At 36.0% G+C, this 22,776-nt stretch overlaps 3 protein-coding genes, 1 long non-coding RNA gene and 1 pseudogene across 4 annotated transcripts in view; 3 read left to right on the top strand and 2 right to left on the bottom strand.

The window, feature by feature from the left end:
• Positions 1-1,226: 1,226 nt before the first annotated feature.
• LOC132126950 (protein eva-1 homolog C-like) lies at positions 1,227-4,731 on the top strand (annotated as a pseudogene).
• A 1,684-nt stretch (positions 4,732-6,415) lies between these two features.
• Positions 6,416-7,234, bottom strand: LOC132127674 (uncharacterized). The gene is made up of 3 exons (XR_009427576.1): positions 7,047-7,234; positions 6,546-6,745; positions 6,416-6,468 (listed from the first exon to the last, which is right to left on the bottom strand). It is a non-coding gene; the product is annotated as an uncharacterized LOC132127674 (long non-coding RNA).
• A 587-nt stretch (positions 7,235-7,821) lies between these two features.
• On the top strand, positions 7,822-13,518 carry si:dkey-18a10.3 (heat shock factor protein). The gene is made up of 12 exons (XM_059538974.1): positions 7,822-8,030; positions 9,304-9,412; positions 9,493-9,623; positions 9,769-9,884; positions 10,637-10,712; positions 10,792-10,853; positions 10,968-11,082; positions 11,218-11,306; positions 11,493-11,633; positions 12,183-12,279; positions 12,394-12,502; positions 12,630-13,518. The coding sequence occupies exons 1-12, from the start codon at positions 7,938-7,940 to the stop codon at positions 12,794-12,796; spliced, it is 1,305 nt and encodes a 434-aa protein (XP_059394957.1). The 5' UTR covers positions 7,822-7,937; the 3' UTR covers positions 12,797-13,518.
• A 1,360-nt stretch (positions 13,519-14,878) lies between these two features.
• On the top strand, positions 14,879-19,562 carry il2rga (interleukin 2 receptor, gamma a). Its single transcript, XM_059538523.1, has 8 exons — positions 14,879-15,035; positions 15,773-15,854; positions 15,936-16,108; positions 16,196-16,332; positions 17,489-17,657; positions 18,735-18,831; positions 18,951-19,047; positions 19,155-19,562. The coding sequence occupies exons 1-8, from the start codon at positions 14,963-14,965 to the stop codon at positions 19,401-19,403; spliced, it is 1,077 nt and encodes a 358-aa protein (XP_059394506.1). The 5' UTR covers positions 14,879-14,962; the 3' UTR covers positions 19,404-19,562.
• A 625-nt stretch (positions 19,563-20,187) lies between these two features.
• LOC132127002 (ryanodine receptor 1-like) overlaps positions 20,188-22,776 on the bottom strand; it is a 46,313-nt gene continuing 43,724 nt past the window's right edge. The window contains exons 96-105 of the mRNA XM_059538621.1: positions 22,631-22,673; positions 22,406-22,542; positions 22,219-22,279; positions 21,963-22,109; positions 21,750-21,884; positions 21,470-21,626; positions 21,264-21,328; positions 21,075-21,175; positions 20,945-20,996; positions 20,188-20,866 (exon numbers count right to left, since the gene is read on the bottom strand). Coding sequence (XP_059394604.1) covers positions 20,771-20,866; positions 20,945-20,996; positions 21,075-21,175; positions 21,264-21,328; positions 21,470-21,626; positions 21,750-21,884; positions 21,963-22,109; positions 22,219-22,279; positions 22,406-22,542; positions 22,631-22,673 — 994 coding nt within the window. The 3' untranslated portion in view covers positions 20,188-20,770. The remainder of the gene's footprint in view (positions 20,867-20,944; positions 20,997-21,074; positions 21,176-21,263; positions 21,329-21,469; positions 21,627-21,749; positions 21,885-21,962; positions 22,110-22,218; positions 22,280-22,405; positions 22,543-22,630; positions 22,674-22,776) is intronic.

The raw sequence follows: 22,776 nt of genomic DNA, 5'->3' as shown, positions 1-22,776 counted from the left end.
TCCCTTCTGGGCTTTATCATCTCTACTACGGCTCGCTAAGTAATGTTATGTTAGCTATATTACGCAGCTACGTGTGCTAATGACACATGCTTCATGAAAAAAATATGTATGATCAAAATACAAAAAGAAAGATTTACCTGTCCAGCAGAAATAAAGCCATCAAGGACAGGAGACACTTTTCAGCCCCTTGAGTTCCCTCAGTTCTCGCCATCGCTGGAAAGCCACGCCGATATTAACTCGCGTTTTATTTCTTTGTTTATCCAAAGACTTTTTGTTCATTGCCTTTTCTTGTACTGTTACTGTCTTCCTTTTTTTGCCTGGTTTGCCTTCACTAACTGCATAGGCTGGTACTGTGAATTTTGCTTGCTGTTTCTCTGCCATTGTTTTGGTATTCCTAGGATCCGTGCCTGTTGAATTCCTCAAATCAAACGTGCACGCGCAAGTGGGCAGGTCATGTGTGGCAAAAGGGTGGTTGCCATGGTTGCGAGAGAGTGACAGTCGCCTAAGCCAATCCTATGTTTCGTCCCGAAATGGAAATAATGAGCTGTGTTTAATACAGATTAAACGGTCTAGAGTCACTCGATTTTTATACTCTTTTTATCAGAGTACTTACATTTTAATTATGCATTGATATATATAGAAAGTTTAAACAAATTTGGATGAAAGTTGTTTATACATGTATTACCTACCCTGCCTTTAAATAGTATTATTAATATTATGAATGATACTACATTTCAATCAGCTTCAGTGCTTCTCAACTCCACCGCAATGCATTTTCCCCGTGGGTTTTCCTCAACATCCTCCTCAAAAATCACTTTCTGAGTGCTAAAAAAACGTTTACCATTTGTTGTCTTACGTGGGACCCTAAAATCATCAGCAATGAATAGTGCGAATGTCGCTGCTTTCAGGCACCACTGACTTGTTGCGCACTTGTTGCGTCGCTTTGAGATGTTTGTTTTTTTGTGTGTCATATCCTCTGATTTCTCTTAAATCAAGGGAGAAAAATTAAAAGTAGCGGTATGAAAACATACTTTAAGTCAGGTGAAACTCTCAGGCAGGTGAGAGAGACAGACAGGAATTCCTGACAGTGTTTCTCCAGCTCGCGGCTTTGATGCAGAAATAACTGAAGGACTTGAACATGATCTCTGCGCAGCACCTGAGAGGCTGCAGGGCACCTGGGCTATGTGTTCAAATACTTTAGTGTTCTCATACTGTGGACCAAAGAAATGGACGGACTCTCGGATTTCTCAAGTGAGTCAATAAGTGTTGATTTACAATAAATGCAAATTGTATGGTTGCAGTATTCACTAATAATAATTAGAATTATTTAAACAGTATTTTAGAAATTATAGTATTTTTTTATACATAAATTTACATGTATGGGGCAGTGACACTTTTTTTATTCATGGTTTGATAGGCTAACTCTTTTCACAATAATAATTTAAATTGAATGGCTCTAAAAATATAATATAAAAACATCCAAATAATTTATTTAAATAATTTACACATTTATTATAGATCCAACCTCTCCACCTTTTCGTTAGATTATCTGTTTAGGATCATCAAGAGTCAATCAGCTCAAGCCTGTGATGGAGATCTCCTGCTCCTCAGGTGTCCACGACACTCCACCTCAACTATTCAGTCTGCATTTTATGGACAGAGTGCAATCCTTCCCGGGATCGTGCCAGGAATGAGATGCCAACGGCGTAATCACAGCTGTTCTGCTACCACAGCGCTGCAGGTGTATAGTCTGTGCTTTGCTTTCAGACAAAAAACAGACCATTAATTTTACATGCACTAAACACTTATTTAATAAAGCTGTTTTAGTACCTTTTCAATAGTCCCATAGTGAAAACAGCCCTAAGATGACTGTTGTAAGACAAGACTCCTCTGGCAGCCGAACTTATTCACTTCTAGCTCATAATCAGGACAAGGCTACTACATTTTCCCTGCCTTTTGTATAACACACATTCTATGGTGTTTGATAATATTTCTCTGTTAGAAAGTGCTCTCTGAATGCCAGGGTTACATAAATTGCCAGTTTCTTGTTAATCATCAAGTCTTTGGCAGAGATCCTTGTCCTGGAACTCCTAAATACCTCCATGTATCATACAGGTGTATACCTAGTAAGTATTTCCTCCTTTAAAGCTTTAATTGATTATTTCTTCTCCAATTATTTACTCCTGTACATCAGTAAAGATGTTTGTCTTACAGAGGAGCACAAGAAGAGAATAACATGTGAGGGAGATCGACTTTTGCTGCACTGCAAGTATCCAAAAGTGCTGATTATCTACTCTGCTGTTTATGGAAGACAGCTGAAAGAGAAAGACTTGTGCCCATCAGAGGAACAACAACCTCCACCATTTGGTACGTTTTTGGATTTAGTAAGATTTATATTTATTACTATATAAAATTAGGCTTTGCAGTTGGACAATGTGTTGTTAAATTAGTAAAAAAAAAAACATTTATGTTTGAATCTATTGTAATATATTATACATCTGTTTTAATTTTGAGCACATTTTGTTTATTTTTGTAGTTTGGTACTTGATAATGAGACATAAAAAAAATAAATCTCTTTAATATTACAGAATGTCTTTTTCATGGAGCCGTTGATATGGTATCCAGCATTTGCTATGGAAAACAGAGGTGTTTGTTTACCGTGGATGAGGAACATTTAAAAAAAACCTGCTCTCCTGGAACAAAAAAGTATATCACCATCCTCTATGCATGCGGTATGAATGCTCTCATTTCTGTCAAAATTTTCCCAAAGCAAAATCTGTTTGAATGTGTTTTGTCTTGAATTTTCTGAGTACAGTCACAGTATGGCATGCCGTCTTCACAGCATGGCAGATCTTTAATAATTTTGAGATATTAAATCATTGATTGAGAGTGTGGGAAAAGACTAACAAGTGGCCTTTGTCTCATCTCAGATTGTTGATTTACCCATGTAAGTTTTCTTCCCATCTCATAAATTACAATGGACACAAAAGTTGTTTGGAAACAAAAATATGGAAAAGAGCCTGGCATTTGAAGGCCTCCAGTCTTCCTGTAAAACCTGTGATTGCTTTGAATGCCAGGATTTTATTACTGATTGGAAGGCAGGATCAGTTCATCAGAAAAATATAAAGGTTACTCCTCAACCCTGCACTGAAAGATCCTGGAAGTTGGAAGATGTTAACTCTTTGTCCTGGGCCTTTTTCAGTTCTCCAAAGTTTACTCAAGCAGGCTGATCCCAGCAGTTTCCAAACTACCTCAGTTCCTAATCAGAGCACCAAAAAAGGTGACAGTACACCATACAGATCACTTTGTATAGAACATCTGTGCAGTTGAGGTAAATAAACCGTTAAACTGTTTTTCTTTGTTATTCATAGGGGAACGCCCAGTTATAGTTCAAAGTTTCCAGAGAACAGTTTTATTGTCAGCAGTTCTCTAATGGCATATGGCTACATTACAGGTAAACTGAAATATATTAAACATCTCAAGCATAAACATGTCTGGATTTTTTATGAGCCCAGTCAACATAAAGCAGCCCAAATGGAGGAATGGTTTTATATAAGTATTATATATATATATATATATATATATATATATATATATATATATATATATATATATATATATATAATTTGCTCACTTTCATGTAATTTCAAACCACTATTATTTTATCCATGCTATACAAAGGACAATTTTACGAAACATTTTACTTGAAAATACTATTTAAGCCTTTATAATTAAAAATTTCATTTAGTTCAATGTTACTTGCCGTTTCTTTGCAATTATTTGTGAGATTTACTAGCAGTTTTCAGAATGAATATAGTTTCAAAGTAAATCCAAAGCTAACTATAAGTGTACGCACTTTTACTTTTTGTGTAAACTATTCTTTACATGTACTCACAAGTCCTTTTCTCTTTCTCTCAGAACATCCAGAGATGACAAGACTGCTCTTCACATCAAGTGTTTGTGTGGGACTTCTGATTGTTCTAATAGCTGTTTCAACACAGCTAACCTGCAGTAGACATCTAAATGCAACTAGAACATTCAGGAAGAAGAGTAGAACAACTAATCTGGAAGAGGAGGAGCCAGTGAACCAGGATAATGATGAAGAGGAGGAAGATGAAGATGAGAAAGGGTCACTAATGGACAGCTCTAACCTGTCAGAGATTGGCAGGAAGGTGTGTTGCTGGATAGATGTGACGTACACCAAAAAGGCAGCAGAGCTGATGGAAAGGATTGAGTGCAGAGAGCTTGTCATTCAGGAGATCAGGATGAACGCATAGCTCAATGGAAACGCATGCTTCCTGCACTCATACATCCCAACTGTTACGCAGAATGTGCAGTAGCTGTAATTTCAAACAAAAGGAGTGAGCATTTTGAATGTTTTCGGCTACCAAAACACTAAAATTAAAGGTGAAGTGTGAAATTTTGTTTCACAACTGTCTACAGACAGGTTTGAAAGATTTGAAAGATGCATTTTAACATTAAAAAATAACACACATCACCTTTAAAGACAATGTCCGGTAAAAAAAAAAAAAGGAAGACATAATAGTATAGAACAAGCAATACCTGATGTGTTTTACTGCCTAAGTGAAGGTCAGAGTTATTATTCTGTTCTAGAATTATTCTATTCAGCTGATAAAGTAGCTGTTGTATTACACTTTACATAATGTAAAGCCATGTAATGAGAAAAGTATTTTATGAATTATTGCTCTATTAAACACTGGATGTATAATATATGTGGTATTGAAATCAATTCAAATTGAGAAGACTGGTAAAAATTTTACATTAAATGTATTTAAAAATTAAATCATAGAATGGAAATAAAATGAACACAAACAGAAAGTACTTTAATTACACGACATCGCACTCAACTTTTTCAGTGAAACCACACCTCCCGATACTGTAACCTCGATTTTGCCTTAAGGATTCCAAAATGTTCTGTAATTCCTTCTCAACTCTCTCCAAATGAACTCTGCGGTGCAACAGTTATCCTAAGAGCTGCACAGCAACATCCTGTCTTTAAACAGCATCAGGTTTCAACTGAGTAACTGCCAGAGGCACAGACAAATAGAGGAAAGGTAAAGAGAAGAAAGGTGTTGCATCCTTCTGCCAATGAATAAGAGCAGAGAAATCTGACGTCTCACGCTTTGCATTTACAAACCGTCACATATATACCTTTCATATGTAACGAAGGCACCAAATGGCATAAAAACAGCAGCAGTAGTGTAGAGATCTCTGATTTGTCAAATTGAGAGCAGCTGTAGATCAGCTGTGATTTTCTTTGTTCATCTATCTTGGGCCCCATTTGATATTTGTGAGTCCCTGGAACTGTCTTTTTAGGGCCTGTCTGTCCGACCAATCAGACTGAAGATATGAGTCATCATCTACCTCTTCTAGTTTCTATTGGCAAGAACAAAACAGACCAAACACTGATGAATGCTATAAAATAATGTAAATATATATATTTGGATATATTTTAATCATAAAAATAAAACTATATATATATCATAACGTACAATTAGATTATAAACTCTAAGAGTTAGTTAGAGGCCACTCACTTTTAGTTCTTCCTGCTTCTTGTAATAGTGCAGCATCATCTTTTTTTGTTCATTTACATTACATTTTTTACATTTTTATTCATTTAGCTGACGCTTATATCCAAAGCGACTTACAATTGCTATACATGTCAGAGGTCGCACGCCTCTGGAGCAACTAGGGGTTAAGTGTCTTTCTCAGGGACACATTGGTGTCTCACAGTGGATTCGAACCCGGGTCTCTCACACCAAAGGCATGCGTCTTATCCACTGCACCAACACCACCCTCCACACGCTAGTGGTTGTCGAGCTGGTGCACCCTGGCCTCTCTAAAATGAATGTGCAAACAATTAGTGATCAGTTTTCATTTCATTAGGTCAAATCATCTATAAAGAAATTCTTTGAAGATAAGTTTAAACACCAGTTTAAGGTCACAAAAATAAAAACTCAAATTCAAACTGAACACATACTTTCAGACTTTTTACAATAATTTTCATTGTCTCATTTTTTCCAACATTGTTCCACAGATGGTAGGAGGTCAGAAATGTTTGGAACGACATGAGGGTGATTTTGGGTTGAGTGTTCTTTTAAGAAAGACAGAAGATATCTCAGTTACCTGTGTTCCAGTTAGATCCTCTTGATTTTCAAACTCCATCCTTATTGGATCATGTGGAGGCAGCCCAATTGGGTAAACTATTATCACAGCTCCTCGCAACTGCTCCAAAGCCTCTTTGACCAAATCCAAGGTAACGCATACATTTGCTTTCACTTGTTTCATTAGAGTAAAGAAATGAAGATCACAAAACATATCAAAAGGGTAACAAAATATTGAAGTTGAGAAGTATTCTATATTAGAATCAGCTTCATACTTTTGAGATTAAAGCTTTGGCTTCATCCACTGTTTTCCTTAAAACTTCTTTCATCTTCTTGTTCGGAGCTAAATGGAAAGTCAGAATTTAGTTATAGCAATTAACCGGGCACTTCAAATGTAAACTTTAAAAGTGGCAGGACTACCATGTCCATTTCGACATCCAAGCTCATCCTTCTGTAACATCAGAGCAGATCCTGTCCACTTTTAATCTTCCATTATAGATGGCGCAGACCTGCTGGGCCAGTGTCTCAATCGACACATCCACTGCATTACTGAAAAGAAACTTACTCTCATCTCCTCGTTTGAAGTACAGCTGAACCATCTCCCAATTGCTGAATTTGTCCTGTGTAGGAATATAACAAATCTGAGATTTTGAAATACAAAAAAAAAGATATATAACCACCGGACAACAACAACAAAAACAAAGAAGTGTTGAGGAAACTGTTTTGCGTCCCGCGACTAGTGCCTGTGTTTGGGTTTGTTGCCATGACACCCAAGGACACCGCGCTCCAAGAAACTTATTCAAACATAACATGCGAGCAGCCTTCATAACATATGAATTTGAGGCGGTAACGTCGTAATAATACAGGCAATAGGCAAAATTAAGTCAATGAAAAATTATTATTAACCAAAATTATACTCACTCTTGATTTAGTAAATGAAAGGAACGCGGATACGCACAGAAACAGTAGAGATGTTATTTACACCGGAAGTAACGTTAGCGTATTCAAAATAAAAGCTTCAAACGCTGTCTAAAATAATGTGAACTTATTCTTCACTGTTTTCTAGTTATCTTCACTAATTTAATACTATTGTTAGTTTTCAATATACACACAGACGGATACGCATTCAATGATATCATACATACAAATACATTAATGTTAAATATTACATAAAAGATGTACAAGAAGACACCAGATCAAGTTACTTACTAGTTAACGTTACTGGTTAAGTATTAATTACTACTCATAAGTCAATGCATGTAATAATACAATTCTGCAAAACCGTGCTGTTCATTAAAATTGTCTCATTTAAATTATCCATTATATAGTAACGTATACTGTTGTTGTTCTATTGTTGACCTGACTGCTTCTATTGTTCTCATTTGTAAGTCGCTTTGGATAAAAGCGTCTGCTAAATGATTAAATGTAAATGTAATATAGTCAACACACAATACAAATATACACAAGTATGTTAGCTTTTTTCTATATTAATGACACGGAAAAGTATCAGAGTCTATCTTTATATAACAAAAGTTAATTTATTTAAAGCGGGTGACTATGTAAGACAGGAAAAATCATAGACAGTAAAATACAAGTACTTTTGCACAACACACTTATGTATGCTACAGGGATCCATGTTCGGGATTGGTGAAGAGAGGGACGAGGGGGTGTGTCGCAGCAGAGAAATTCACGTGTAGGTCAGCCTGGGACTTTATTTACCTCCTCACAGTCGGCTAAACTAGAGCAGTGTGACCAGCTTTATCTTTAAGAAAGTCAGAGAAGTTTTTTCACCTCTGTTTTTAAACAGGAGAGATGAAACACAGCCACTGCGTCCCAGCTTTTGTCAGCAAACTTTGGACACTTGTAGAGGCTCCGTCAACGAACGACCTGATCTGCTGGAGCCAAGTGAGTGTTTAATGCAAAATGCAGATTTGATTTCTTTTAACTTTTGTTCGTGTGGGGTAATTATTATATAGTAGTTATTGTTTATGCCGTGTCCTGAGTAAGAATTGTACAAAGGCAGGCCTTTGACTTTGACCAGACCAACAATATTAACTTTTCAGAATAAAAACCACACAATAATAAACTCTTCAAAATGTATTATAACTCACTGAACATTACTCAGTTTATCTGCTAAAATGATGTTAATCTTCAAATGGCCTATTAGTAATACTTTTTAATGCGCTGGCTGACCCATTTTACAAAACAGATCCACGTGTATTGCGCTGCTGCAGGTGGAGGCAGCTCGCTATTGGTCCACTGTCCGTCCAATGGGCGCTCTGTTTATTATTAGAAGAACGTACTACCTAATGAAGAACAGCAGTCTGGTTTGGAACGCCACGTTCTGAACATACGCTTCATGTGACACAACGATGTCCACTGAAAATAGAACATTTGTGATCAACATCCAAAAATAAAATAAAATAAATTCTTGTTATATTGAAGATGCTTCTATACATTTTTAAGTTAAATACATTAGTGTTAGATTTGAATCAAGCAAATTATTGAATTGACTGCTATAATTTTTCCTTTTTTTAATGAATTTATTTCTGGTGTTCAACTTCTTGTATTATTTATATATAGTTTTTTTTTTTTTTGTAAATGTTAATGTATATTACATTTGTTTGCTTTCAAGTTGTTATTAACACGACTCCTCCTAGTGGTAAAGATTATATTAGTCTATATGTTAACACCATAATAATTATTAATAATTACATTGTATTATGTTGAATAATTAATTTAAATGAATTAAATAACTTTATTGTCATTGTAAGCAAACAACGAAATTCTTAAAGCACCTGAGAGGTGTAATATCTATCTATCTATCTATCTATCTATCTATCTATCTATATCGTTTTACTGATCTTTTGCCATTTTTTCTTTAAGCAGGCATTTGCAACAAAAATTCTAGTGCCAGATTTAGAGCTTTTATAGTTTGTTTTATAAAAATAAAACATAAACTATGCATAACATGTTTAACTTTAAAATATGTAAATGTAAAAGTAGTGAACTCAAGAAGCAAACTTGAATGATTCTAGAAACCTGCGGTAATATGTGCAAGCGCTTTTAAAGAACAAATAGTGTTTCCTGCCAGACCGGAATGGGCTTTTCTTTAGAAACCGTATGATATATCAAGTGATGTAAGTCTAACCACATCTTCCTGTTTCCGCTCTATTAGGATGGCTGCAGTTTTCTTGTCCAGGATGAGCAGCGGTTCAGCAAGGAAGTCCTGCCTCTTTACTTCAAACATAGCAACATGACCAGCTTTGTGCGCCAGCTCAACATGTGTACGTGTTCAGCCAATGATCAAATATATATATATATAGCATCATTTTCTAACCCTCCTGTGTCTGACATCCACCTACAGATGGCTTCCACAAAGTGGTACATATGGGTGCTGGCTTGTCTAAAGCTGACAGCCAGGTTAATTGTGTAGAGTTTCAGCACGAGAACTTCCAGAGAGCTCAACCTCATCTGTTGGGCCTCATCCGCAGGAAGGTGAAGCTGATAAGCATTATCATACAGTGCTTGTGCAGAAGCAAAGCACTCACACACAGTTGCTAACCCTCTGATTCTCTCAAGCTGAGATGTGTGTGTAAATATCTGTGTTGTATATGTGGTGTATATGTGATTTCATGAGTAGGTTTCAGTTAGCCGTGGTGTTGAAGAGGGAGGCCAGGTGTCTCAGGTACTCATTCAGGTTAGTCACGTCAGAGGCTGGCAAGACTCCTCAGACCTCAAACTCATGGCTTTGTGCAGGTGAGCTTTCTCTATCTATCTATCTATCTATCTATCTATCTATCTATCTATCTATCTATCTATCTATCTATCTATCTATCTATCTATCTATCTATCTATCTATCTATCTATCTATCTATCTATCTATCTATAATTCTATAATTCTATAGTTCTATCTATCCTGAACTGTCAGTTAATGATTATTTCCTAATATGTCACTTTAAATACCAATACAAAAAAAAAAAGATTTGAAAAATATGACTTTTATTCATCAAGTCTGTTTATATGCGATCAAAAATACAGTAAAAAAACTGTAATATTATTACAATTTAAAACAACTGTTTTGAAAACAAAATATTTTCAAATGTAATTTATTCCTGTGATGCAAAGCTGAATTTTCAGCAGCCATTGCTCCAGTGTTCAGTGTCACATGATCCTTCAGAAATCACTCTAATATGTTGACTAGCTACTCAAATATCTTTTTAATCTCAGTGTTGGAAAAAAAGTTGTGCTATTTTATTTAGGATTATTTGATGAATACAAGTTCAAAAGAACAACATTTATTTGAAATGGAAATCATTAAAAATGTCTTTGCTGACACTTTTGATCTTTTTAATGCATCTTTGCTGAATAAAAGTAATAATTTCAACAACAAAAAAATCCATATATACTGACAGCAAACTTTTAAATGATACTATAGATCAATGCTAATAGCATTTTACATATTAAATTCTCTGCCATGACTAAACCTTTTAAATGTTTCTTTCCTGAAGGGATAATGAAAGCTTATGGAGAGAACTGGACTCATTAAGACAGAACTATCAGCAGCATCACAAAATCATACGCAAGGTAAATTAAAAACCAATAATAAATACTTTTTTGGTAATCACTTTACAAACGTCTCCTTTTGTATGTCACTCTTTTTCAGATTATAAAGTTCATCATCAACATCGTTCAGTCAAATGGGATAAAAGATTGCAAAAGAAGACTGTAAGTTTGTTCGCCTAAAGCACACAAAATGATCTTATAGTCAGTGAGAAATGTTATTGTTTGCATTTTCAGCTATCTTTTCTCACATCACATTTCCTTTCTCCACCCTAACAGCCCTATGATCAACAATTCTGGGGAGTTTCAGTCTGCGCCGAAATATGCCCGCTCCTTCAGTGTGAATCCCACCCTTACCACTTCCTCCCTCCAAGAGATTCCTTCGTTGCAAGAGGTGCCTGCTAAAATCATGATGTGTGATCTAAGTTTGAATTCTTGACTTTATCTAACACGATGCTCTTTAGTTATAAAAGGAGCATGATTTCTGTCATATTGAAAGTCAGTGACATCACTGTGGGTTTCTTGGTAGCTGGATGTGTCACCGGCTGATGTGTACTCAAATGGCATGATCATCTCTGACTTCACTCACCTGCTGGATCCCACACCTGAGCCCATCAGGTAAGACGGCAACTGCTCACCTGCAGTCTTTATCCTCTACAGGAATTGTGTTTTGTATAATTCACATTTTCCAAGGTTTTTAAAAATACTTCTTTACTGGGTAAATAAAAAAAAAACAGAACTGAAAGTACTTTTTAGGGTTTCACAGTCTATCTTCCGGTTTCATTTGTGTTTTCGGTTTTACAGAGAGCCAGTGACAGACTGCTTTCCCGCAAGTCCAACTACATTTTTACCTCCTGCCTCCCCTACTCAGCCCTCCATGGAGCTGGCGTTGAATTTGCTAGATGATCCAGCTGCCCAGGAGTCTGAGGAAATACCCTCTGAAAGGTTAGATCGCAAACAGATCATGTATGCCATTTTCTTTTATAGTTTTAAAATATCTCTGTTCTGTTTTATCAATAACTCTGTGCAGGATTTCATAGGGCTGCACAATTGGGAGGAAAATATAACTGCAATTCTTTTTTTTTTATAAAGTGATTTAAAATGCAATTTTCCATATTTATTGTGGTTATTTTTAGGGCTGAAACATTTGGCCAAATATTGTGATTATACACTCACTGGCCACTTTATTAGGTACACCTTGCTAGCACTTTTGCCTACAAAACTGCCTTTATTCTTAGTAGCATAGATTCAACAAAGTGTTTGCCGCAGGGTTAAACCTTCTCCTTTGTTGAGAACATGCAAACCAAGTTGCCCCAAGACACTGAAAACAGTGTTATCCTAAGTAGCCTTTCTATAAATGAACACAGTGATGTGCTTCACTCTAAAACACATAGTCTGCGATTTACTTTTAAATAAGTCTTTGTCATTTGATAATCACACTTAGCCATTTTGATTAAATGTTCAGCCCTTATATTTCACTTCTCTTGAGAACAGTAATGATGTGTCTGATCCACTGGCACTCATTGAATCCAGTTTAGCAGTGATCTCCTCATGCGTTCCACCTTCACCAGACCTGGACACTTTCAGCAAGGTCTGACTTGGACATCTTTAAATATACACAGATGCTATTACAAACCACACTGCTTTAGTAATAGTTAACAAGCTTTTGTATAATCTGACGTGTTTGATTTCATGTTCACGATAGATCCTTAGTCCTGGCTGCCACATCTCTGCTGTTAACGACTCTGACCCAAAAACCGAGAGCAAACAGAGAAGCCAGAATGAAGCTGATGCGCTACTTCACGCCGACACAGGTACACACATAAACGCCCACGCTTCCCTCTCACACACCATCCTGAACCCACACATGTATCACCTGCACAAACCACATGAATTCAGAACTTACACTTCTGGTTTGTTCCTTTTATTGTGCTTGTGCAGTTCCACAGCGGCAGAGCCTGCAACAGAATGCAGACCCAGAGCAAGAGTGCTACGATAGTGGAGAGTATTCAGATATCTTACCATCCCTTCTGCAGCTGGCGCAGGAAGCATCCAGCCTCTCCTTCAGTAACACTACACTGCCTTTAGAGCTCTCTTTTGTCATTTAAAACTCTAATGCATTTGATATTGTGCTGTGGTGGTTGATAGTATAAAGTGGTATTTGAAACTAATGAAAGGCTGTTTAATGAAAGGCTCAGTATCATTATGCGGCAATTTGATATGTCAATTGTAAATGTAAATCATGTACATTTTCTGTAGCGATTTTTATCCATCAGTGAACTCGAACCTCTCTTGTTGACTCAAGAGTGATTTCACAACAGACTTTTAGTCTATAACCACAATTAACCATGTAGGTTGAAGCAATAGACCAAAATTCCAGATAGCACTTTGAATCATCTGTCAGATTTTTTTTTAATTCAGTAAATGACAGAAAATTTTCCATTAATGCAACCTCTGCAGTGGGTGAATGGTGATCATGTTTGCGGAAGTGAATCATGGCACGAACAAAGGAGATCTTGGAGGACCTTAAAAAAAGTTTATGTTGCTCATCAGGCTAGAAAAAGGTCTTAAAAGAGACCATCTCTAAAGATTTTGGACTCCACAAATCCACATTCAGAAGATCGGAAATGGAGATGACCACTGTTACCTTCCCCAGAAGCAGTCGACCAACAAAGATCACTCAAAATGCAAGACTTGCAAATGAACCCAAGGTAACTTCTAAGCAACTAAAGGCCTTTCTCACATTGGCTAATGTTAATTTTTCTCCTGAGTCCATCATCAGGAGAACACTGAACAACCATGGTCTGCATGGCAGAGTTTCAAGGAGAAAGCCACTGCTCTCCCAAAAAAAAAAAAAAAAAAATCACTGCCTGTCTGCAGCCTGCTAAATATCATGTGGACAAATGTTTTGTATTAAGATGAGACCGAAATAGAATTTTGGTTTCTATGAAAAGTGTTCTGTTTGGAGAAAAGAACACAATGCATTCCAGCATAAGAACTTTATCCCATCTGCGAAACATGTTGGTGGTAGTATCGTGTTTTGGGCCTGTTTTGCAGGACGGTTTGACATCATTGATGAAAGATGAATTCTGAATAACTGTATACCAGCAAATTCTGAAGGAAAATGTCAAGACATCTTTCTGAGACAATTGTAAAGGGTTCACAAACTTTCAAGCAGCACTGATATATATAATATATATCAATAGTGTATCAATAGCATATCATACTCTTAAGCAACTTTAATTGCCACATTAGTACTATTATTAGTATATTAGTTATTACTTATTTAGACATTTGGTGGCTGAGTATGCAGCAGATTTTCTATATAAAACCTTTAAAATAAAAGAATCTTGGCAAGCCTCCCACACAAAAATGCTGACTTTAAAACAGCACAAACTGCAGAGGTTGCTGAATTTTAATATACACTGACAGATGTTTCAAAGTGCTTTCCGTCATTTTGGTCTATTGCTTTACCCTACATGGTAAAGCTAAATTGTACTAATAGACTAAAAGATTGTTTTGAAATCACTTTTGAGTCAGCCAGAGAGATTAGAGATAAAAATCACGATGGAAAGATTGACGTATCAAATTGCCTCTGAATCTGATAATGTTTTGGGCCATATTTATGCAGAAATATAGTTTATTGTAAAGGGTTCACAAACTTTTGTGTGTGTGTATATATATATATATATATATATATATATATATATATATATATATTAGTTTGTAGCACTAATACATTACAAATTTCATAATCAGTTTGTTTAATAGTCAGTCTTCTTTAGTAGTAAATTTCTCCACTGAAATATAGTTGGCGACCATATATTTATGATAGCATGTTAGTTTTGAGACAAAAAATAGTTTGCAGTACAATGATTTCTGATGTGGATCAGTTGTTTTACTGCATTGATTGTACTTGATGTACTTTATTGTCTAACTAAAGGTTAGAATATAGGCCATAAGTTTATTCTTTAAACATATTATAGTATAGTTTATTTAAGGTTTTTGATATGTTTGTTTTCATGTAAAAGTGAATTATGTAAAAGCTAAATAAAATGTTCTAAAATTGTTAATGCCTATACTCTCTTTCATACACAAATGTAGCATTCAGTTATTTTCATAACAGGCAATCGGCAGAATGTGGGTTCTTTGAACAGGAAATCTCACACGCAAACGTCAGCCCACACAGATACATTCAGCAGATACATAAAGGTTTGAACAAGGAAGACAGAAACAGACCTAAACAACAAGTGCGTTATGTGACCCTGTCCAAGATGATATTACTTTTAGTTAGTCTCTTCCTTGGGAACATTCCTTCCTTTGCATTTTCTGCGTCCTCCCAGCCAAGTGAGTATTTTACAGCTGCACTATTTTGTAATTATTTAGATTTTACATTATGTTGCCTTTACAAAACACAAACCTGGTATTAAAATACAAAAAATGATTACAAAAGTAATTTCTAAACTATTAAACAAAACAGGGTAGGGTTTGTTGGATTTGTATTAATTTCTTCCCCTTTTCGTGGTTTTATTATGCTCTTTAAAACTACGGAAGTATGCGGTTGTACAACAGTTAAGATGAAATAATCTTATTTGTTAACATATATAAGGCCTAAAAATGTCTCCTGATGGCAATTATTTCATCAGCAGACGTGACCTTTACATACTCCTCAGGAAATTGTGAAATTTTTCAGCAACCTGTCGTCTGAATAGTTGACAATATTCATATGCTTGCTTTCCAAAATGGCTTCTCTGTGGCCATGATGCGTACACGCAACCAAAGACAGTTTTGACTTGAGCCTACAACACTTTCAGTTCAGTTTTTCCATATAATGACTATCAAAATGTTCAAAAAATTCACATGTAAAGCTATGATTTAATTTTAATCAGTAAGACTGTATAAATCTGTGATTTTGACTGAAAATGTACATATTTCCTGTCTGTGTACGTTTCTTTCCAGTCCTCACAGGCTGAGCATCCTCTACTGACAACCTACAAGCTGCAATACTGTGCCATTTATATATAACATGATTACATAAAGTGCATTTAAGTTTTAACTATATTGTTTTTCTCTTCTTCACCCAGAAATTAACTGTCTTATCATAAATCTGGACTATGTTAATTGCACATGGACTGAGCATGAGCACCGTTACATTTTCAAGAGCATGTACGTATGTTGAACAAAATAGAAAACCTGCAATTTTGGATCGAGGTTTCCGAACTGACAACAGTGTGTTTTCTTTCTCAGGTTTACTCATAAGGAAATTTTGGACTGTCCAGAATATCTAAGGATTGATGGTGTTAATGCGGTCTGCAAGTTCCCCTACATAAAACCACAACGGTTTAATGACTTAATTACATGGCTGTACAGTGACAATGGCAGTTTGGTGACAAAGCAGGAACATAAGCTCAAAGAATATGGTATTAGAAATTATTCCTATTTATTATGACTTGACAATAATTGACCGGTTGATGAATTGAAACTTTACATATTGTATTGGTAATCAGTGAAGCTTAACCCTCCGTTCAACCTGTCCGTGATGGAGAAAAAAGACACTGAACTATGGCTGTACTGGAATAATTCAAAGAACGACAGCTGCATTGAGAGTGAAGTTCGTCACAGGACAGACAACAATCCATGGAAGGTATGAAATTTGTTCTGTGAAACCAAACTATGATTGGCCACATTTGAAACACATGGACATTGTATAGGTATTCATTTCATATGATAATGTTATAGGTTAAAAATGTTAGCCTGCATGCACTAAGTATGCTAAATGCATAAATTTAATTTAAATTGAATATGGCCTCTAATGGATTAATGATATAAGAAACATGTACTGATACTGAAATCACATCAAAATAAATTTACAAAAGTGGTTTTATATACACAGAGAGCATATCGAATGCAACTAAAGTGTTTTTAAAAATCAATTGATTGATTTTGCATTGTGATCCTTAAATAGTACTTGAATGTCCTCTAATGGTTCTTGATCTAAATATGCCTTACAAGGTTTTATTTATTTTTTTGGTACTTTGACTATTGTTACACTAAATTCCCTCATTCAAGTGGTGTGCCACTCAGCTTCTGTGAACAGTAAACCCCGCTGCCTTCGATTTGACTGGCTATTTCAAACATTTTGACATGGACGAGGGCTTTTGAGCACCACTGAGCCGGAGCACACTAAATTAATTAGACTGTTTTACTCAAGTGGCCGTGAGGGCCATTTGTCTGGGCCGATGGACATTTATTTATTTATTATAATTTATTATATATTTTTTCCCCAGTGGGCCATTGTACAATGTAGGCCAGCCCGTTGCGTATAAATACTCAATGGTCTGGCCTACATTGTACAATGACCCACCGGAAAAATCCTTGTGCTCCAGATGGCCATTCCACCACTGACTGGGTGAATTATTCAATGACTCATTTGTAAGAAAATGTCGCTTGTTTCTTTAATGTAGTAATCATTGTTGAAAAAGATACTAATTTGTCGCCACCTATCGGCTAAATGACGTATCATGCAGAGTACGTTCAGTAGAAATTCCAAAAATAATAACAGAGCAATTAGTATTTAAATAATAATAATAATAATAATGGTTACTACATATGTTATATCTGGTTGGAACTGCTTATTAAATGTTAAAGTGTTTGCTGGGATAAAAGAGAAAGTCCCAGTGCTTGACGACTAATCAATTTCAAGGACCATGTTGTACAAATTGTCATTGTAATGCATTCTCAACTTGCGGTTGTCTCACAATCAAACACCAAACGACAAAGTTTACATCTCTCTTCCCTAGAACACCACTCCAGGCAGAAGGACTACTTTCAGTTTGCCTTTCCCCGCAAAAAAACGCTATGAGTTCCAGGTCAGGGCCCGAATAGAGTCATCCTGCGGAGAGTCCAAGTTTTGGAGCGACTGGAGTGAGCCTGTCTACTGGGGATCTTTAAAGACCAACGACACCTCAGGTAACGTATCTTATCCGTTTTACAAGTCTCCTAGTGCTTTATCTGCCTAGTGTGCTGCGATTTAAAAGACAAAAAGATGCAGACAAAGTCACAGCTGCAAGCGCATTACATACTTTATAACGTTACATCGAATGCGAAAATATAGCGTGACGTCTTGCCTGTGCGCGCTCTCAGCCTCACACTCGCATCGCACTGCAGCATATTCCATGATGCTTTACCAGACTGAATGTTTTTTTATTATTATTATTTTTATTATTATTATTATTATTATCGATTTACATGTTGAAAGCGAGGAATTTGTCATTTAAAATCTTTCCACAACCAGTTTCACATTTGATTATTAATATACATTACGTACTAAGTTAGGTCTAATGAGACTGCTCAGTGATTAAAGGCGTAACGTTAGTCTCTTACTCTAACTTCACTATGACAGAATTAAATAATCCTGATATATTCCTTATTTTTTTTACATAATATTTGTGTCAATCCTTCCTGTTACAATGCTAAATATTAAAAACTAAAATTTACTAATTAACTTATAACTAGATAAAGTATATTCAAAGAAACTGACTGACTTACTAGTTGCAAAATAGGGTGCACAAGGGCCAAGGCCTGTACCAATACCCACACTTGCAGTCTTTGCACTTGCCCACTTGTTGACTTGCATTATGATCTATATAGGGTTAAAAATTAATAAAGTACTTCAGAATGTCTATTCAGTAGTGCCTTATGTAACAGATGACACAATTTAGCAATCGTGATGCTTATAATGTTGTAAACTTTGAACAAAATGCACATAAAAGATGCCTCAAATACCACAAGGAAGTGCATTAATGGCACTTAAAATTAACATTTTTCATATCTGCTGGCTAATCTTCCTATCAAGTGCAGAGTCTCAAGTGGCAAAGGCCACAAGTGTGGGTAGTGTTACAGACCTGCTGTCAGTTAAACAAGTTACTTTTTTTTTTAACTGTAACCATAAATGTCATTTGTTTGCAAAGGTTTTGGCTTAAATAATTAAAAAAAAGCACTTCTTAAAACTACAGCAGTGGCTTTAAAGGAAACTCTTTTCCCCAGGTGGTTTCCCCATGTCTGTGATGTCACTGGTGCTGTGTACAGCAGGAGCCACAGTTATTCTCATCATACTGTCCTGCTTGCTCGTCCATAGCGAGAGGTTTGAATCTGTTTTTTAACCATTTTTAAATACACATTTTAATTTTCCACTGTAAACGTTATCTTTTAATGCTGCAATAATGTTTTGTTTATGCTAATTTAATATCTAACTTTTCTTAGGCTAAGAATAATTTTAATACCAGTGGTACCAAATGCAGGACGAAATGTAAGCAAATACCTTGCAGCCCTGTTTGACAATTATGATGGCAATGTTGAGGTAAGAAACAGTTTTTATTTTATCAGCCATATACCATGCTTTAATTTGTTCTTTAACCCACAGTGGTAAAGAGGGAATGTGAGATTCAATCTTTTTTTGTCATGCAGAAATGGCTGTCCATGCCTAAAGATCTGGAGAATGGCTTCAAACCCAATTTCACGGAGCGTGCCTGTCCTGTGCGCGAGTACAGGATAGTGTCCCAGTCCAGCACTGACAGCGAAAGCATCCTCTCAAACCCAACAGACCTGTCATCAGATTACCAGTGCATGCATAGCTACTCATCAGCCTCCACCATACCTGGGTCTTCTGAAACCATACAACCCCAAGATCTGTCGCAAGTGGATAATCCAGTCTAAATCTTCATCTTAATCGGAAGCTATTAAAGTCGAGAGTTTAGAAATGAGTGTCTTTGACTTTTAGTTTTGAAACTAAAATCCTGAAAAGAAAAGAGAAAATATTTACACCTCAAAAAGGGGTGATGCATATGTTTTATGATGAATCCAAGTAAAATCCTGTTTTGGCATTTTGAAAATACATTTTTGCACTTAAATAATCAACTTGGAACAAGCAATGATAAACATTTGATTTGTTTTCTTATGTTAAAGCAGGGTAATGTAGTGTTTGAAACTGAAATTGTTCCTTTTTGTGTTTTATATAGTCTGGATTTTTTCTTTCTTTCTTGTATTAAGTCAGGCTGAGTAGCAGCATACTGGTCATGTGTTTTTATTTGTGTCAAAAGTATATTTTTTACTTGCAATATTATGTTTGCTGTTTTCCACAGTTATGTAGGTGAGATTTCTGTAGGATCTCCCGAAGCAAGGCTTTTTTTGCAAGCAGTGACCATTGTAAAAATTGTGACAAAGTGTAAAATGTGTCTGTGATAACATATATACTTAGTACTATGTAAATTCTAGAATCTGATTTGTGTACTTCTCGGGAAAATCCCATCACCTAGCAACCTAGTATTATCTGATTATTTAGCTGAGTGATATTTGTGAATCATGCTGCTGGCAATTTGTAAAGTAGTTGAAGAAGTTTCACTTCGACTAGACCTAGCTCCAAAACTTTTTCATACCATGTTGCAAAAGGCCCTAAAAAGGCACCTTAAAACTTAAAATTATACAACATTGATAACAAATGTATCTTGATTAATTGTTTATTCATTGTGTGTGTTTTCTTGAGGCTTTATTTTTGCACTTTTAGCGTTTTGCTCGTCTGTAGTACTCATAGAATTTTTTAACATTCAACATACTTTTAAAAATGTGAACTTGCCATTTTAAGATGATTATATGTTTAAAGACAAATATGATGCTTCAAGAATGTAATGCTTTTACAATCTGAATAAAAAGATTGGAATTTTCACAATGTCTGTGATAACTAAGATATTTTGATAAAATTTTTCACAGTATATTTTGAGCTGATCTTGAAGTGGGATGCTTAAAATTTTGAAATAAATATTTTGACATGCTAAAGAATCATTAGAATAGGTCTTAGGCACATTAACATTTTAAATGAGCAGATACTGTAAAATGACCCAAAAACACTTACTATGCATAAATAGAGTGCATTCTGAGTGTATATTATTATTATTATGCTCTGGTATAGACTCTTATACTCTTGTGCAAGTCTATATTTCTATGTATAATTTTACATAAATCATGGATTGTCACAAATATCATACTAGCTTTGTTAAAAGCTATGTACTGTACAAAACAGAAAAGCTTTATCCAAGCTGGTCTTCATATTGTTTCCTGAAGCAGTCTCCGGCAGGGAAGAAATCCCAGCATCTCTCCTGGTACATCTTCCACACGTATGATTCCTGTCACACATACACATGTCTGTTATATTTAGATCGCTTTTCATGTTTAGCAGTTATGAACATTTTGACATGTCTTGCCTGCCCAGTGTGCTCAGTTTCATCCTTGTTGATTAAGTACATCAGGAAGAACCTAGTGAAGAGAGAAGCATTGTTTTTGTTTGTCCGAAGATGGAGAGATTGTATAACATCAGAAAACTTGATTGCTCACATGTAATTGGCCAGGTTGTGTTCTTCAAGCGTATGTGTCTCAAAGCCATGTGGCGTTGTATCGAAGTAATCACTCCCAATTCCACATATAAAGCATTTGGTCTGAAGAAGCAATGCAAAGTATATAATCAGACACATCAATAAGAATATAAACTTAATCTGTATTTTTATTTTGTAAAGATCTTCGTACCTCCATGTCTTCTTTGACCTGCTCTTGCTGGTCTCTCAGCTCACCAAAAGCATCAATGATCAGACCTGTGCAAACAAAAACAGTGAATTGCAGTTTAGTGTTTTCAATCTAATGAAAATGAAATCTCAAAACCAGTTATACATCTCCGAAATGTAAGGTTTAATGCTAATTTGCTTGGCGCAGTTGAATAGAAACATGAGTCTAACCTTGAATGATGGCTAGCAGGATGACAATGACAAAGAAGAAGAAGGTGATGTCAAAAACCACCCGATAGAGTTCATACTCATCCCCTGCTGGGTCCTCAATCTCGTCTCCTATGCCTCCACCTGCCCGCACACCCACGTACATGTGGAACAGATAACACTGAAGAAAAAAAAAGAGAGAGATTTGTTGGATTATACAGCAGGTGTTACCGACAAAATGAGCTATTAGAGAAGAAGAATAAAATAAAATGTAACACTAATAATGTATAACGCAGTGACCAACCGTCATCATGTCATCACACTTCATGTCCGGCTCATCCTCATCCTCACTCTTATTGTAGAACTTCCTGAAGAAGTTGAAGGCCACCACAGTGTAGAGGTACACAACCACAGCCAGCAAACCCACAGTCATCATCAGCTGAAACAACCCAACAGAGTCAACCGGTGTATAAGTGCAGATTTTCAGAACCAGTTGAATTTGTTGTACTGACTGTACCTGTTTTCCATTGTGTGTGACCGAGGACAGAATTGTTCGCAGGGTCTTGACACCCATTGCGATGTCCAGCAGGTGACAAGCAAAGAAGAAATTGTTGTAATGTCCAAGAAGTGACATAACTGTGTACCACACCAGGTAGAGGAAAGTCTGTTAATTGAGAACACTTTAGTACACTTGACTAGAACTGTGCTTGGCAAAGTCTGCGATTTTATAAAATACAGTAGATTTTAATACCTGAAAAAAAATAAAGACTTACATTGTCTGTAAACACAACTCCAAATTTCCAGATCTGATACTTGATGTCAATGGAAGTGAGCCTGAAAAATAATATGGAAGGAAAATCTAATACTTTGCCACTAGTGGCAAAAAAATAACACACAACCTATATGTAATATCTTAAAATGTCATAGAATGATATGTCACTTGTAATGTACTTTGAATACCATGCAAGCATAGAGTTGTCTGGCTCTTTGGGTTTCTTGTCTGTCTGTTGTTTGCTGACATCCAGCGATGCCAGATCCATTCCCAGTAGCTCTGCGATTCGCTCACGACCATAAATGTCTCCATATTTATCCAGAACCTTGCCAAAGCAAACGAGAACAACATGGCTTCATAAACGCACATATTTTAAACCTACACACCAATGCACAGGAAGAATATAGGTTTACCTTTCGCTTAACAAATTTGTCCCAGTAGTTGGTGGGAAAGGAGCTAAAACAATGATAAAGAGTTTTAATAACAATTTTCCCAAAGAAAACTATGAATAAAAATGGCTAGGTCTGCTAATGAACACTTACTAGTCTATCAAGGAGAC

The sequence above is a fragment of the Carassius carassius genome, chromosome 45 (assembly GCF_963082965.1).
Source record: "Carassius carassius chromosome 45, fCarCar2.1, whole genome shotgun sequence".
Classification (NCBI taxonomy): domain Eukaryota; kingdom Metazoa; phylum Chordata; class Actinopteri; order Cypriniformes; family Cyprinidae; genus Carassius; species Carassius carassius.
Note: the sequence above shows the minus strand (reverse complement) of the source record. Positions and strands in the feature narration are given on the sequence as shown.